Source organism: Balaenoptera musculus, chromosome 14 (genome assembly GCF_009873245.2).
Source record: "Balaenoptera musculus isolate JJ_BM4_2016_0621 chromosome 14, mBalMus1.pri.v3, whole genome shotgun sequence".
Lineage (NCBI taxonomy): Eukaryota > Metazoa > Chordata > Mammalia > Artiodactyla > Balaenopteridae > Balaenoptera > Balaenoptera musculus.
The window spans coordinates 16,149,732-16,164,855 of record NC_045798.1 but is presented as its reverse complement, the minus strand read 5'-3'; the positions used below and the strand labels follow the sequence as shown (position 1 = coordinate 16,164,855).

Below are 15,124 nucleotides of genomic sequence, written 5' to 3'. Positions count from 1 at the left end.
GCAACTACTTGAAATGGCCTAAAAGTTAAGTTGATACTAGATAAATGGTTTTATTTAAGCTGCTGAGGTTAAATTTATATCTGCAGGTTAAAGTTTGGGTAAGAAATGCTTTTTTAAACATCTAAATGTGAAATATAATCCTTCAATGGAATTACTGTAAGTAAATTATTTTAAAAAGACAGAATATGAAATTTTGGGAAATGAAAATAAGTAAATTGATTTTAAAACATTTTAATTTTATGTGCCTAAACAAATTTTAAGGAAAAAAGGAATGTTAAAAAAAAGGTGTTACCATATATAAAAGGAATATTTTGGGTTTGTTTTTGTTTTTAGAAATACTCTAACGTACTTTATTGCATATGATCACCAAACAATGGTGTGAGATACTATTAGCCTTTTATTTTTTACAGATGGGAAAACTGAGGCTCAGAGGGGTTAAATGATGTCCCTAAGGTAAGAAAATGGCAATGTAAAAGGAACATTTTTTTATTCTATATTATTTTCTTTTTTTTAAATTGATTTATTTTTATTTTATTTATTTATTTATTTTTTGGCTGAGTTGGGTCTTTGTTGCTGCCCGAGGGCTTTTCTCTGGTTGCGGAGAGCAGGGGCTACTCTTCGTTGCAGTGCGCAGGCTTCTCATTTTGGTGGCTTCTCTTGTTATGAAGCATGGGCTCTAGGCACATGGGTTTCAGTAGTTGTGGCACACGGGCTTAGTAGTTGTGGCTCGCAGGCTTTAGAGCGCAGGCTCAGTAGTTGTGGCACATGGGCTTAGGTGCTCCGCAGCATGTGGGATCTTCCCGGACCAGGGCTTGAACCTGTGTCCCCTACATTGGCAGGCGGATTCTTAACCACTGCACCACCAGGGAAGCCCTACATTATTTTCAATTTAACTATTTGTCCACTCTGAAGCCAAAATCACATTGCTTTAATTACTATAGCATGCCTCCCTCTTTTATAAAAATATATGTACACTTATATCCCCATATCCCTTCCCTCTTACGTCTCCCTCCCATCCTCCCTATCCCACCCCTCTAGGTGGTCACGAAGCACCGAGCTGATCTCCCTGTGCTATGCGGCGGCATATGTATAGCTGATCACTTTGTTATACAGCAGAAACTAACACAACATTGTAAAGCAATTATACTCCAATAAAGATGTTAAAAAAAAAAGAAATACATAAAAAATATATATATGTACACTTAACATTAATGAATTTTTGCATATATTATTTTGTATCATATACATTTTTATGTGTCCTAAAATGGAGGTATTTCACAGACTTATTTTCATAGCTCTCCAGTGGGTAGAGTTCTTTCAGTGTCAGTAAATAAAGTGGCAACAGATTATTTTATTTCCTTAAATCTTCCTGACCTCATTATTATTTCTAGTAATTTTACAGGACAATAGTTTTCAGAAGTGTACTGTTATACCACCTTCAAAAATTCTATTTTTAATTCCTCCTAGCCTATAACTATACTGATAAGGTTTTTTGTTGTTATCAAAGAGCATCTGTAAACAGAGCAAGTGTAAAATCACTATTAGGAAAAACCTTAAATTTCAAAGTTAGGGACAAATTGGGAAAAGAGCCACAAATAAATTTCACTTACTTTTTAAAGACGACAAACCACTTGTTCCACCAAAAAGAGACCGGGTAGCAGAGCTGCCTGATCCCCCTGGAGGTGGGACCAGCATCACCAAGTATGTACCACAGGTGTAAATGGGTGTCTTCCGAAGCATTTTTAGAGGAAGCCCACAGCTAGTATTCGCTGGTAAAAAGGAATGAAAATGGTGAGCAGAAATAGTTGACACACAGATTAATTTGATTACCAAACCAAATTAGAGTATAACGAAGGGGCCCCCAATTCTAACAAGAATATACTCAGACTCAAAAAATAGAGCAAGAAATAATAAGCTAAGGGAAAAATAATGATCTTCTGTCTCCACAGCCTGGTCCCAAGCCTCCTGGTTACATGATCTGAACATTTCTCAAAGGTGTTCCCTATATTCAATATGTCCTTATGCCTTTTAAAAATCTTTCAATGGACTTGAGGACATGGGGAGGGGGAAGGGTAAGCTGGGACGAAGTGAGAGAGTGGTATGGACATATATACACTACCAAATGTAAAATAGATAGCTAGTGGGAAGCAGCCACATAGCACAGGGAGATCAGCTCGGTGCTTTGTGACCACCTAGAGGGGTGGGATAGGGAGGGTGGGAGGGAGGGAGACGCAAGAGGGAAGAGATATGGGGATATATGTATATGTATGACTGATTCACTTTGTTATAATGCAGAAACTAACACACCATTGTAGAGCAATTATACTCCAATAAAGATGTTAAAATAAAATAAATAAATAAATAAATAAATAAAATAAAAATCTTTCAAAAGAATGAACCCTCACGTGGACTAAATCTCAAAATAAAAGAAGAATCCTACTGTTTATGTTTCCCCCTAGGAAACTGTGCTCCAGTAGAGATCTTTTCATTTTATATAGAACAAATTGTTAACAGGTTTGTGATATTACATTCATTATAAACAGCTCTGAACATGGAATCTACCAGAAATTTCAACCCATAACTAGTTAATAAAAGCTTTCACAATGTCTATCACAAAATAATTTTATGTCTGCAGAATTTATAACCCATGATGTATTTTCTTTTTTTTAGGGTCAGTGACATAAACTATCATTAGGAAAATAATTATTGTATCTAATCAAGAGGTATAAAGTGTACTTTAATTTCCCTTACTCACTGGCAGATCTGAAAATGTAGGGTGAATTTAACGATTTTCTATATATTAGTCCAGTGAAGATTGACGATGGCAACAGAAAGTCAGAGTGTTTTACCTAGGAAGCTGTCAAGGTATAAAATATGACTGCCTACATAGACATAAAACTATCTTTAGATGGTTTAGATTAGAAAAATGAAACAAGTGAAACCTAATCTGTCATTTGCTTTGAATGCCTGTGGTTCTAAAAAGCTCCATTTTTTAAAATTCCAAGCCGCCAACAAGTATATTCTTCATTTAGGACATAAATCCAGTAGCATAAATTTCCATAAGTAAGAAACCCAAAAGGGGCAACGACTGAAAAACTAGCAACTTTGTGAGCATAACCACACAAAGAGCATAACCACACAATCGTGGTTTTCACCAAGATGTTTTTAATACACATATTCTTATTAACATGGTAATAGGTATTAGTTTATCACAGAATAAAAAATCCTAGACCCTCTGAATGCTGAATTAATTGTCAAAAGTTCACTTAGCCTATAACTGGTGAATTTTTATGTAGCAACCTCAGGTTAAATGAATACATAGAGAATGTGCATAAAAGTATGAGTGAAATCACATGTTTAGAGTACAGATACTAGTTTTCACAGGATTCTAAATATACCCTTGCCTTCTGAGTCCACTTTCTGATATCACCCATGTTTTCTTATGTAACAAACATTCCTTTAGTATTTCTATTGTGCAGGCTAGTATTCAATTTTCTCCCAAGGGACAAACCCAGATCAAGCCTTCAGCTTGTCAGGAAAATGTTTATTTAGGTAATAGGACTGTCGTCTACAAAGTATGTCCTATAATTCAAATTATCCACATACCCAAGTTATAACAACTATTAATAAATTCCCTACTTATATTTGATACAATAGAGACCTGTGGAAGTAAATACTATCCTTAAATTCTAATATGGACTAATAAGTATTTAAAATTTGATAGTCTCACAATGAATTAATCACAAATATTTTCTCTTCCTAACATTTCAATATATAAAAGGATTAAAGCATAAAACTGCATTAAATTCATTAAACATATATTAATTCAGATACATTTTTCTATACATGGCTCTTTTTCTAGCCTGATCTTTTACTACAGGTCATGATTTGTTATAAATTCATATAGTTGGTATGTAATATGAAAACTCCTCAAGAATAATGGTTCTTGACTTTGGGGGGGTCATAAATGACCTTGAAAATCTGATAAAAATTATGATGATATATATGTTATTTAAAACTTTGGGAGAGCATGGTTATGAACCCCTGAAAGGCTTATCCCCGTTAAGAATTCCTGCTTTAAAAGTACAGAACAGTGTGTTTAGAAGGCTACCTTTTATTGAGAAAAGAAGGACAATAAAAATACATAAATTTGTCTTTCTAAATTAATTTAATTTCTCTTTGCATAAAAAAACTGCCAGGATAAACAAAAACTAATAAATAGAGCTACCTATAGGGGGTAGGGTGGAGCAAGTACTGAATATACAAGGACGCGAGAGTAAGATTTCTCTGCATACACCTTTTATATTGTTTTCACTTTCAAACTCTGTAAACATACTATCTATTTTCAAATATTAAAGTGCAAACACTAAATGCCAAATTCCAGAAAAAGCAACCTCTGTTGTGGAAGGTTTGCCTCTTATTTTCTTGGTCAAGAATGTATTTAGAAAAACTAAAAATAGGACTACCATATGACCTAGCAATCCCATTACTGGGCATATACCCTGAGAAAACCATGATTCAAAAAGAGACATGTACCACAATGTTCCTTGCAGCACTATTTACAATAGCCAGGACATGGAAGCAACCTAAGTGTCCAGCAACAGATGAATGGATAAAGAAGATGTGGCACATATACACAATGGAATATTACTCGGCCATAAAAAGAAATAAAATTGAACTATTTGTAGTGAGGTGGATGGACCTAGAGTCTGTCATACAGAGTGAAGTAAGTCAGAAAGAGAAACACAAATACCGTATGCTAACACATATATATGGAGTCAAAAAAAAATGGTTCTAAAAAAAAAAAAAAGGGTTCTGATGAACCTAGGGGCAGGACAGGAATAAAGACGCAGACATAGAGAATGGACTTGAGGACACGGGGGAGGGGGAAAGGGTAAGCTGGGACGAAGTGTGAGAGTGGCATTGACATATATACACTACCAAATGTAAAATAGATAGCTAGTGGGAAGCAGCTGCACAGCACAGGGAGATCAGTTCGGTGCTTTGTGACCTAGAGGGGTGGGATAGGGAGGGTGGGAGGGAGATGCAAGAGGGAGGGGATATGGGGATATATGTATACATATAGCTGATTCACTTTGTTATACAGCAGAAACTAACACTACATTGTAAAACAATTATATTCCAATAAAGATGTTAAAAAAAAAAGAATGTATTTAGTGAAGATGATGCTAAATGTGAGTTTTTACATTCATGAAGCAGATGCTAAATGTGAAAACAGTTGATACTAACAGTAATGATAAGGTATTTACAATTAAACACAGAGCTGCTTTGAATTATTACAGATTCATGCTAATTCATATCCACAGCCAACAGTATGTATTAGCTTGGAATTTTAAAAAATGAAAAATGACTGGAAGGACATTAAAAACGGTGAACTATGTAAAGCAAAGTGCTTTGTATGGCACACTGTAGGTGCTCAATAACAAGTATTGCCTGAATTCCACAGGCAGCATGCACTAATCACAAGCTGAATGTATCAAGCCATGAAAAGGCATGGAGGAATCTTAAAAGCATATTACTAAGTGAAAGAAGCCAATATGAAAAGGCTACATTCTGTATAAATCCAATTACATGACATTCTGAAAAAGGCAAAACTATGAAGACAATAAAAAGATCAGTGGTGGCCAGGGCTTGGGGGGGTGGGGAGGGATGAACAGGTAGAGCACAGAGGATTTTTAAGGCAATAAAAGCACTGTATATGATGCCATAATAATGCTCATATGTCATTATGCATTTGTCCAAACCCACAGAATGTACAAGACCAAGAGTGAACCCTAAGGTGAACTATGGACTCTGGGTGATTATGATGTGTCAGGGTGGGTTCATCAGCTGTAACAAATGGACCACTCTGGTGCGGATGTTGATAATAAGGGAGGCTGTGCATGTGTGGGGGCAGGAGGTAGACGAGAAATCTGTACCTTCCTTTAATTTTGCTACGAACCTAAAACTGTTCTAAAAAATAAGGTCTTAAAATATATATAGCTGAATGGAGCTGTACAAGGTAAACATATGAAAAACGACGGGCAGCCTACCTGCTTGGTCCTCTTTCAGGGTGTTGGAGATGGTGGAGCCGGTGAGGGCAGCCAGCGTTGCGGAAGGAGAGGCTCGGTAGCGTGAAAGTCTGCTCAGAAGCATCTCATTAATGCTTTTTGCAGACTCGCCCTCTTTTCTCATTAGAATTGTGCGTTCCTGAAGCGGGTTGGCTACAAATACACCATTTTCAACCTAATATTTAAAGAAAAAGAGGTCCTTAAATGATATCTGTTTCCATTCATTTAGCAAATTTCTACTTGAGAAGTGTATTATTGTCATCTGGTTACTCAAAAACATTTCCCAAAATTGTACCTGAGTAGGTGCTCTACAGAAACTGAGAACAAAAGGAAGCCTACAAGAAGTTTGAGAGCTTTCATTTTTCATAATAGCCCAGATTTTAAAAGTAATGAGCTAAGTTTAATAGGTTCTATGAAAGGCTGTTGATTAAAATTCCTTATATTGAATTCCACAGGCAGCTCTCACTAATTACAAACTTCTGACAGGTACAAGTAAGATGAGAGGAAAACAAATCAATCAGATCTTGATTTACCATTAAGTACAACCATGAGGATAATGTCTTCTTGAAATATAATTAGTGGCTAAAATCCAAACTCTGTATTAACAGCAGTCAACACTAACCCCAGCTGCTCGGGTATTGGCAGAGCAATTGTGGAGAAAGGCAGACTTTGTCTGCTAAAAATATATGCCAGTTTAAGCTGGATCCTTGCTGGTACTTGGCAGTTCTTCCTTCATCACTTGATTATTCCCCAGCAAAATCTCTGGAGTGGTGATTCCAAAATTCCTTCACCAAATTTTGAGCTTGGCTTTAAGCAGACCACCTGGCTTTCTTTATTGCTAAAAAGATCCAGACCACTTACTATAAGCTGCTCCCACTCATCTCTCTTCCCACTCAAAAATCTTTGTATCCAGCCTCATTTATTCCTTTCCTCTTAATCCAGAGGAAGAAGCACTTCACCTCATGTTATTTAAGGAAGAAGCACTCTGCCTCCTCTCTAACTGCTCCCTCAGTTATCTCCCATCTGCCCCTTCATGCTCAAGGTCTCCCCCTCTGATTTCCTGGTGTCAAATATTCACAGGCCTCCGAGATCTTAAACAAAACCTTGGTGGCCCATTGCAATACCATCCCTCTTCTCCACTCCCACTCAGTGCCAAATGTCTCAAATATATCTCATGCAGCCTCTGTACCCACTGCCCCCTCCAGACCCAGACTCCTGGGTCTGGCTGCAGTCTCAGAAACAGATGCCACTAGCAAAGGTGGGCAGGACTAGAGATAAGAGAGAACAGGAGTATAAAGCGGCAAGGCTTCCAGAAGCAAATAAAAAAGCAAAAAAGAGTCCAAAGTGAAAGGGTGGTAACAGAGAAGAGGCAAGAGAAAGAGAGCAAATTGAGGAGCACAGCCAGGCAAGGTTCCCGGAGGGGCTGGACCTGGTGGGGGGAGGCTTTTACAAGACATTCACAAATGGTAAGGGAATGAGTTTCTTAGAGAGCTTGAAATGCTGTTTCTATTTCCTCCCCTCTGCTTTTTAACACTTTGCAGCTACTTAACTCAGCTCCCTCTAACAAGTGGGCATTCTTGATGGGCCGAGAGTAACCTAAAACCAAAATCAACCTTTTTTTTGACTTCCGTGTAGGTTGTGCCACGGTTGCCAGAACTCTTAAGGTTGTCCTTCCTCAGTCTCGGTGGTAGAACACAATCCCAGTTTGTTTCTTTTTAACATGAACACTTACCTATGTGTAAGGGACTCTTCTAATGAGCAAAGCCAAGATAGTTCCTGCCCTCCTTGTTCTCCTCTTATTTGCTGGTTCCCATCTCCACTTACCTAAATGGGAGTTTGCTTAGAGTTAGACCCAGCCTCTGGTGTCTAAGACCTCTGCCTGGAACCCTCTGTCCCTAGATCCTTCTATGTGTGGCTGGTTCCTTCCCATCATTCGGGTCTCAGGTAAAATGTCACCGCCTCAAAGAGGCCTTCTATGATTACCAATCTAAAGAGGAATCTCCTCCACCCACCCACCCACCCCCCACAAGCCAGAGCACAGCACCCAGTTTTATCTGCACAGCATTTACCATTCTCTGAAATTATCTTACTCATTAATTCATTTATTGTTTGACCTTCTACCTTCCCCACCCCAACTGAATATTGGCTCCCCAAGAGCCGGGACCCTGCCTGCCTTGTTCACCATAACATTTCTAGCACTCAGAGGCACGCAGTAAATACTTGAAGCTTTGCTGAGTAAACAAATCGGTGCCCTGGCCCAAATCCAATCCCACCTCTCCGAGGTGGCTCGCACGTTTCTATATACAGACCCAGCCTTGCTACTGAGATCTAGTGCCGCTTCTCCAACTGCCTCCCACTCCCCAGCATTTCGACTGGAGCAGCCTGCTGTCGCCTAAAATTTAACACGTCCACATCTTACCACGTCATTTTACCCACCCCCCAGCTAAATTACCCTTTACCAAGTATAGCTCTAGTTATGCTGCACAACTTTAAATATGACCCTTCAAAGGCATCCAGATAAAAATCAATCACTTGGCATTCAAAAGCATTACCCAGTCTAGCCCTATGAGAAAAACAACAGATAACTTAAGAAAAAAAATTATATCACTGTGTTCAAGTACTTTGAAAATACTGAAAAGAAAGCCTGATAAAGCGTCTGTGAGAAGCAAGGAGGACTGGGCTTTGGTGCCCAAGTGGTAAATCTGGGGACCTCTGTACTTAGCTAAGAAGCTCTTTGGGATGAAGAAGCTACTACTGATTTAGAAAGGAGGGGAAGAGCCTGGGAGGAGTAAGAAGCAGCACAGAGTTAGTAACGATGAGAAGCTTCCCTCTGGCTCCCTTCCTGGCCCAAGCCACCACCTCAAACCCAATGACCATCCAGCCTCTCAACTGGTCTCCCTGTTTCCACTTTGACCCCATATGCTTTACTCTCCAAACACCAGCCAATGATTTTATTTACAAATGTAAATAAAACCATCTCCTTCCCTGTCTGAAACCCTGCAGCAGCTTCCCAACACACTTATAATAAAATCCAACCTACTGGTAAGGTCCATGGGGTCCAGCATCCACTGACCTCCCCGGCTGGCCTGCCTCTGCTCCCCCTTGCTCACCACACTTTCAGCCGCACTGCCTTCTGTCGCCCCTCCAAAATGTCTGTACGCTAGGCCTGTACTTGCTGATCCCTCTTCCTGGACTGGACTAGTTCTGGTTTGCCCGAGACTCCTGGTTCTAGCACTGAAAGTCCCACGTCCCAAGGAATCTCCCAGGCGCGGGCCAACGGGGATGGCTGGTTGCCCTCTCTGGCAGGATGGATGGCTGCTTCTCATCGTTCTCGTCTCAGTTCAAATGTCCTTCCTCAGAATGGCCCTCTCTGCCAGGCAAACTGGAGCGGCTCCCCACCTTCATGCCCCCTCACCCTCTATCGCGTTATCCTGTTTTATTTTCTCCCCAGCATTTATCACTTGCTGAAATTATTTTGTTCCTGTTGTTTCCTTTCTTACTCATTCCCCACACTCTAACGTAAGCACCTTGAAAACAAAGGCTTATTACCCTGCTACCCAGACAAGGCACTGGATTAACACAGGATGAATGAAGGGCATCTCAGTCAGCCAGATCATAATTTAAAGGAAATAATAAACCCATCAGGTGAAGGGGGAGAGGGACCTCGTGTGTCCGTTACTATACTGACTATGTTTAGGAAGAGACATCAACAAGACAAAAACAGCAGTTTATACAAAGCACATGGGGGCAGGAAGAACTCTCAGAGCAAAATAGAAGTGAAGATGTAAAACATGTGCCCTGAAAAGGTAAAAGAGAGTCATAGAAGATTCTCAAGCAGGGATGTGTCCAGTGTACAGGTAACCAAATCAGGCAGGAAGGTTCCATGCCTCAGTTATTCTATAATCTTAAAGGCCAGAATTCTAAGTGTCTTAGAGCTTCAAAAGGCCTGTGACTGCAAGTGGTGGACTATCACATTGGTGGCCCTGGTGAATGATGTGTCCTAACATTCATGCCCTTCTTTAGTCCCCTCCTACATAGAGTCTGGGCTTGGCCATTAGAAAGCAGGATGCAAGCAGAAGCTTGATAAGCACTTGTCATCTTGAAAAGCTCCCATCTGAAAGCCAGCCTCTGTGCTGTCAACAGGCTCAACCTAGATTACTGACATCAAGTGGAGAGAGACTCTGGAAGAAGCCAACTTAAATGTTATAGGCCCAGTCAAGCTCCAAGTTGAGTGAAGCTGTGGGTGTGACCTCAGCTTCACCATGTGGTGAAGAATCACCCAGCTGAGTCCCGTTAACCTTTAATTCACTGTTGCTTGAAGTCACTTAGTTTTGGGGGTGGTTTGTTGAGCAGCAGCAGATACCGCAAGTCAGAGAAATTCTATGACCCAAATGTTAGAGGTTGTTTTATATTAATAATAGTTTCAGTATTAATTACAGCTTAAGACCATATTTCTATAGTTTACCTTATATAACAATTAGTTATCTAATTTCATTCTGAGTTAATAAGAAATCATTTTGAGAGACAAGTATAGCTTGTTGGATCCTACTCTGACCTATTCAGTTTAGGTAATCCTTCAATCCTTTAGTTCTCCCTCAATCCGAGCTAGTGTGTAGATCAAATTCAGCTGATTTTCATGAAAAATGACACAATGGAAGAACACTGGTGGTGTTCAAGCTTCCAAAAATATGTTTTTAATATTTTTTGTGATTATAAAATATATGGTCCCTTCTATAGCTGTTTAGTCTCTCTAAGAATCTTTAAATCTTGCTTTAGTCTATTCTTGACCCAAAAGCTACAATGAACTTTTAAAACCACATCCTGCTCAAAACTCTCCAAGAGCTTCCCATGTCACCTGCGATAAAATCCAAATACCTTGCAAGGCCCTGGTATTTGCAAGAAGTGGCCCTGGCTACCTCTCCAACTTCACCACTCATCACTCAACCCTCTCATCACTCCACTGGAGCAAGGTGCAGAAGAATGTGAATAACAAATCACCATTCATGTAAAAACAGAAAAACAAAAACATACGTGTATATTTGTTCCTATGTTCTCGCATTACCTCTGGAAGGATACAGAGGAAAATGTTAACATTACTTGCCTCTGGGGAGGGAAATTGGACTTGAGGCAGGGTAGGTGAGAGACTTTTGTACCATTTGAGTTTTGTAACTATATTATCTTTTTTTTTGTTTTTAAGCAGCATATTGGCTCACCACACAATTTCTTTAGTAAATTTTATTCCCAACAAATTCAACTTTTTTTGGTTTGTTTTTTTCTTGTTTTGTTTTTTTGGGTTTTTTTTTAACATCTTCATTCAAGTATAATTGCTTTACAATGGTGTGTTAGTTTCTGCTTTGTAACAAAGTGAATCAGTTATACATATACATATGTCCCCATATCTCTTCCCTCTTGCATCTCCCTCCCTCCCACCCTCCCTATCCCATCCCTCTAGGTGGTCACAAAGCACCGAGCTGATCTCCCTGTGCTATGCGGCTGCTTCCCACTAGCTATCTCTTTTACGTTTGGTAGCGTATATATGTCCATGCCACTCTCTCACTTTGTCCCAGCTTACCCTTCCCCCTCCCCGTATCCCTCCCCGTATCCTCAAGTCCATTCTTTAGTAAGTCTGTGTCTTTATTCCTGTCTTGCCCCTAGGTTCTTCACGACCTTTTTTTTTTTTTTTTTTTAGATTCCATATATATGTTTTAGCATGCGGTATTTCTTTTTCTCTTTCTGACTTACTTCACTCTGTATGACAGACTCTAGGTCCATCCACCTCACTACAAATAACTCAATTTTGTTTCTTTTTATGGCTGAGTGATATTCCATTGTATATATGTGCCACATCTTCTTTATCCATTCATCTGTTGATGGACACTCAGGTTGCTTCCATGTCCTGGCTAGGTTGCTTACATGACTCTTTTTGAATTATGGTTTTCTCAGGGTATATGCCCGGTAGTGGGATTGCTGGGTCGTATGGTAGTTCTAGTTTTAGTTTTTTAAGGAACCTCCATACTGTTCTCCATAGTGGCTGTATCAATTTACATTCCCACCAACAGTGCAAGAGGGTTCCCTTTTCTCCACACCCTCTCCAACATTTATTGTTTGTAGATTTTTTGATGATGGCCATTCTGACCGGTGTCAGATGATATCTCATTGTAGTTTTGATTTGCATTTCTCTAATGATTAATGATGGTGAGCATTCTTTCATGTGTTTGTTGGCAATCTGTATGTCTTCTTTGGAAAAATGTCTATTTAGGTCTTCTGCCCATTTTTGGATTGGGTTGTTTGTTTTTTTGATATGGAGCTGCATGAGCTGCTTGTAAATCTTGGAGATTAATCCTTTGTCAGTTGCTTCACTTGCAAATATTTTCTCCCATTCTGAGGGTTGTCTTTTCGTCTTGTTTATGGTTTCCTTTGCTTTGCAAAAGCTTTTAAGTTTCATTAGGTCCCATTTGTTTATTTTTGTTTTTATTTCCATTTCTCTAGGGGCTGGGTCAAAAAGGATCTTGCTGTGATTTATGTCATAGAGTGTTCGGCCTATGTTTTCCTCTAAGAGTTTTATAGTGTCTGGCCTTACATTTAGGTCTTTAATCCATTTTGAGTTTATTTTTGTATATGGTGTGTGGGAGTGTTCTAATTTCATTCTTTTACATGTAGCTGTCCAGTTTTCCCAGCACCACTTATTGAAGAGGCTGTCTTTTCTCCACTGTATATTCTTGCCTCCTTTATCAAAGATAAGATGGCCATATGTGTGTGGGTTTATCTCTGGGCTTTCTATCCTGTTCCATTGATCTGTATTTCTGTTTTTGTGCCAGTACCATACTGTCTTGATTACTGTAGCTTTGTGGTGTAGTCTGAAGTCAGGGAGCCTGATTCCTCCAGCTCCGTTTTTCTTTCTCAAGATTGCTTTGGCTATTTGGGGTCTTTTGTGTTTCCATACAAATTGTGAAATTTTTTGTTCTAGTTCTGTGAAAAATGCCAGTGGTAGTTTGATAGGGATTGCATTGAATCTGTAGATTGCTTTGGGTAGTAGAGTCATTTTCACAATGTTGATTCTTCCAATCCAAGAACATGGTATATCTCCATCTATTTGTATCATCTTTAATTTCTTTCATCAGTGTCTTATAGTTTTCTGCATACAGGTCTTCTGTCTCCTTAGGTAGGCTTATTCCTAGATATTTTATTCTTTTTGTTGCAATGGTAAATGGGAGTGTTTTCTTAATTTCACTTTCAGATTTTTCATCATTAGTGTATAGGAATGCAAGAGATTTCTGTGCCTTAATTTTGTATCCTGCTACTTTACCAAATTCATTGATTAGCTCTAGGAGTTTTCTGGTAGCATCTTTAGGATTCTCTATGTATAGTATCATGTCATCTGCAAACAGTGACAGCTTTACTTCTTCTTTTCCGATTTGGATTCCTTTTCTTTTTCTTCTCTGATTGCTGTGGCTAAAACTTCCAAAACTATGTTGAATAATAGTGGTGAGAGTGGGCAACCTTGTCTTGTTCCTGATCTTGGTGGAAATGGTTTCAGTTTTTCACCATTGAGGACGATGTTGGCTGTGGGTTTGTCATGTATGGCCTTTATTATGTTGAGGAAAGTTCCCTCTGTGCCTACTTTCTGGCGGGCTTTTATCATAAATGGGTGTTGAATTTTGTCGAAAGCTTTCTCTGCATCTATTGAGATGATCATATGGTTTTTCTCCTTCAATTTGTTAATATGGTGTATCACATTGATTGATTTGTGTATACTGAAGAATCCTTGCATTCCTGGGATAAACCCCACTTGATCATGGTGTATGATCCTTTTAATGTGCTGTTGGATTCTGTCTGCTAGTATTTTGTTGAGGATTTTTGCATCCATGATCATCAGTGATATTGGCCTGCAGTTTTCTTTCTTTGTGACATCTTTGTCTGGTTTTGGTATCAGGGTGATGGTAGCCTCGTAGAATGAGTTTGGGAGTGTTCTTCCCTCTGCTATATTTTGGAAGAGTTTGGAAGGATAGGTGTTAGCTGTTCTCTAAATGTTTGATAGAATTCGCCTGTGAAGCCATGTGGTCCTGGGCTTTGGTTTTTTGGAAGATTTTTTTTTTTTTTAAAGAAATTCACGTTCTTTTATTTATTTATTTATTTATTTATTTATTTATGACTGTGTTGAGTCTTCGTTTCTGTGCGAGGGCTTTCTCTAGTTGCGGCAAGTGGGGACCACTCTTCATCGCGGTGCGCGGGCCTCTCACCATCGCGGCCTCTCTTGTTGCGGAGCACAGGCTCCAGACGCGCAGGCTCAGTAATTGTGGCTCACGGGCCCAGTTGCTCCGTGGCATGTGGGATCCTCCCAGACCAGGGCTCGAACCCGTGTCCCCTGCATTGGCAAGCAGATTCTCAACCACTGCGCCACCAGGGAAGCCCTTTTGGAAGATTTTTAATCACAGTTTCAATTTCAGTGCTTGTGATTGGTCTGTTCATGTTTTCTATTTCTTCCTGGTTCAGACTCGGAAGGTTGTGCATTTCTAAGAATTTGTCCATTTCTTCCAGGTTGTCCGTTTTACTGGCATATAGTTGCTTGTAGTAATCTCTCATGATCCTTTGTATTTCTGCAGTGTCAGTTGTTACTTCTCCTTTTTCATTTCTAATTCTATTGATTTGAGTCTTCTCCCTTTTTTTAAAAAAAATTTATTTATTTATTTATTTTTATTTTTTTGGCTGTGTTGGGTCTTCGTTTCTGTGCAAGGGCTTTCTCTAGTTGCGGCAAGTGGGGGCCACTCTTCATCGCGGTGTGCGGGCCTCTCACTATCGTGGCCTCTCTTGTTGCGGAGCACAAGCTCCAGAAGTGCAGGCTCAGTAGTTGTGGCTCACGGGCTTAGTTGCTCCGTGGCATGTGGGATCTTCCCAGACCAGGGCTCAAACCCGTGTCCCCTGCATTAGTAGGCAGATTCTCAACCACTGTGCCACCAGGGAAGCCCTTCTCCCTTCTTTTCTTGATGAGTCTTGCTAATGCTTTATCAATTTCGTTTATCTTCTCAAAGAACCAGCTTTTAGTTTTATTGATC

General features: G+C 39.6%; 1 protein-coding gene across 7 annotated transcripts in view; it reads right to left on the bottom strand.

Annotated features, from left to right (window-relative positions):
* Positions 1 to 15,124, bottom strand: part of HECTD4 (HECT domain E3 ubiquitin protein ligase 4) — a 196,115-nt gene that overhangs the window by 110,920 nt on the left and 70,071 nt on the right. For 5 of the 7 annotated variants that reach the window (XM_036823844.1, XM_036823845.1, XM_036823847.1 and 2 more), the window contains exons 8-9: positions 6,054 to 6,246; positions 1,611 to 1,769 (exon numbers count right to left, since the gene is read on the bottom strand). In XM_036823844.1, the coding sequence (XP_036679739.1) occupies positions 1,611 to 1,769; positions 6,054 to 6,246 (352 nt within the window). Of the gene's footprint in view, positions 1 to 1,610; positions 1,770 to 6,053; positions 6,247 to 9,111; positions 9,211 to 15,124 lie in introns of those variants that run through there. The other 2 variants (XM_036823850.1, XM_036823849.1) reach the window with 2 other exon arrangements.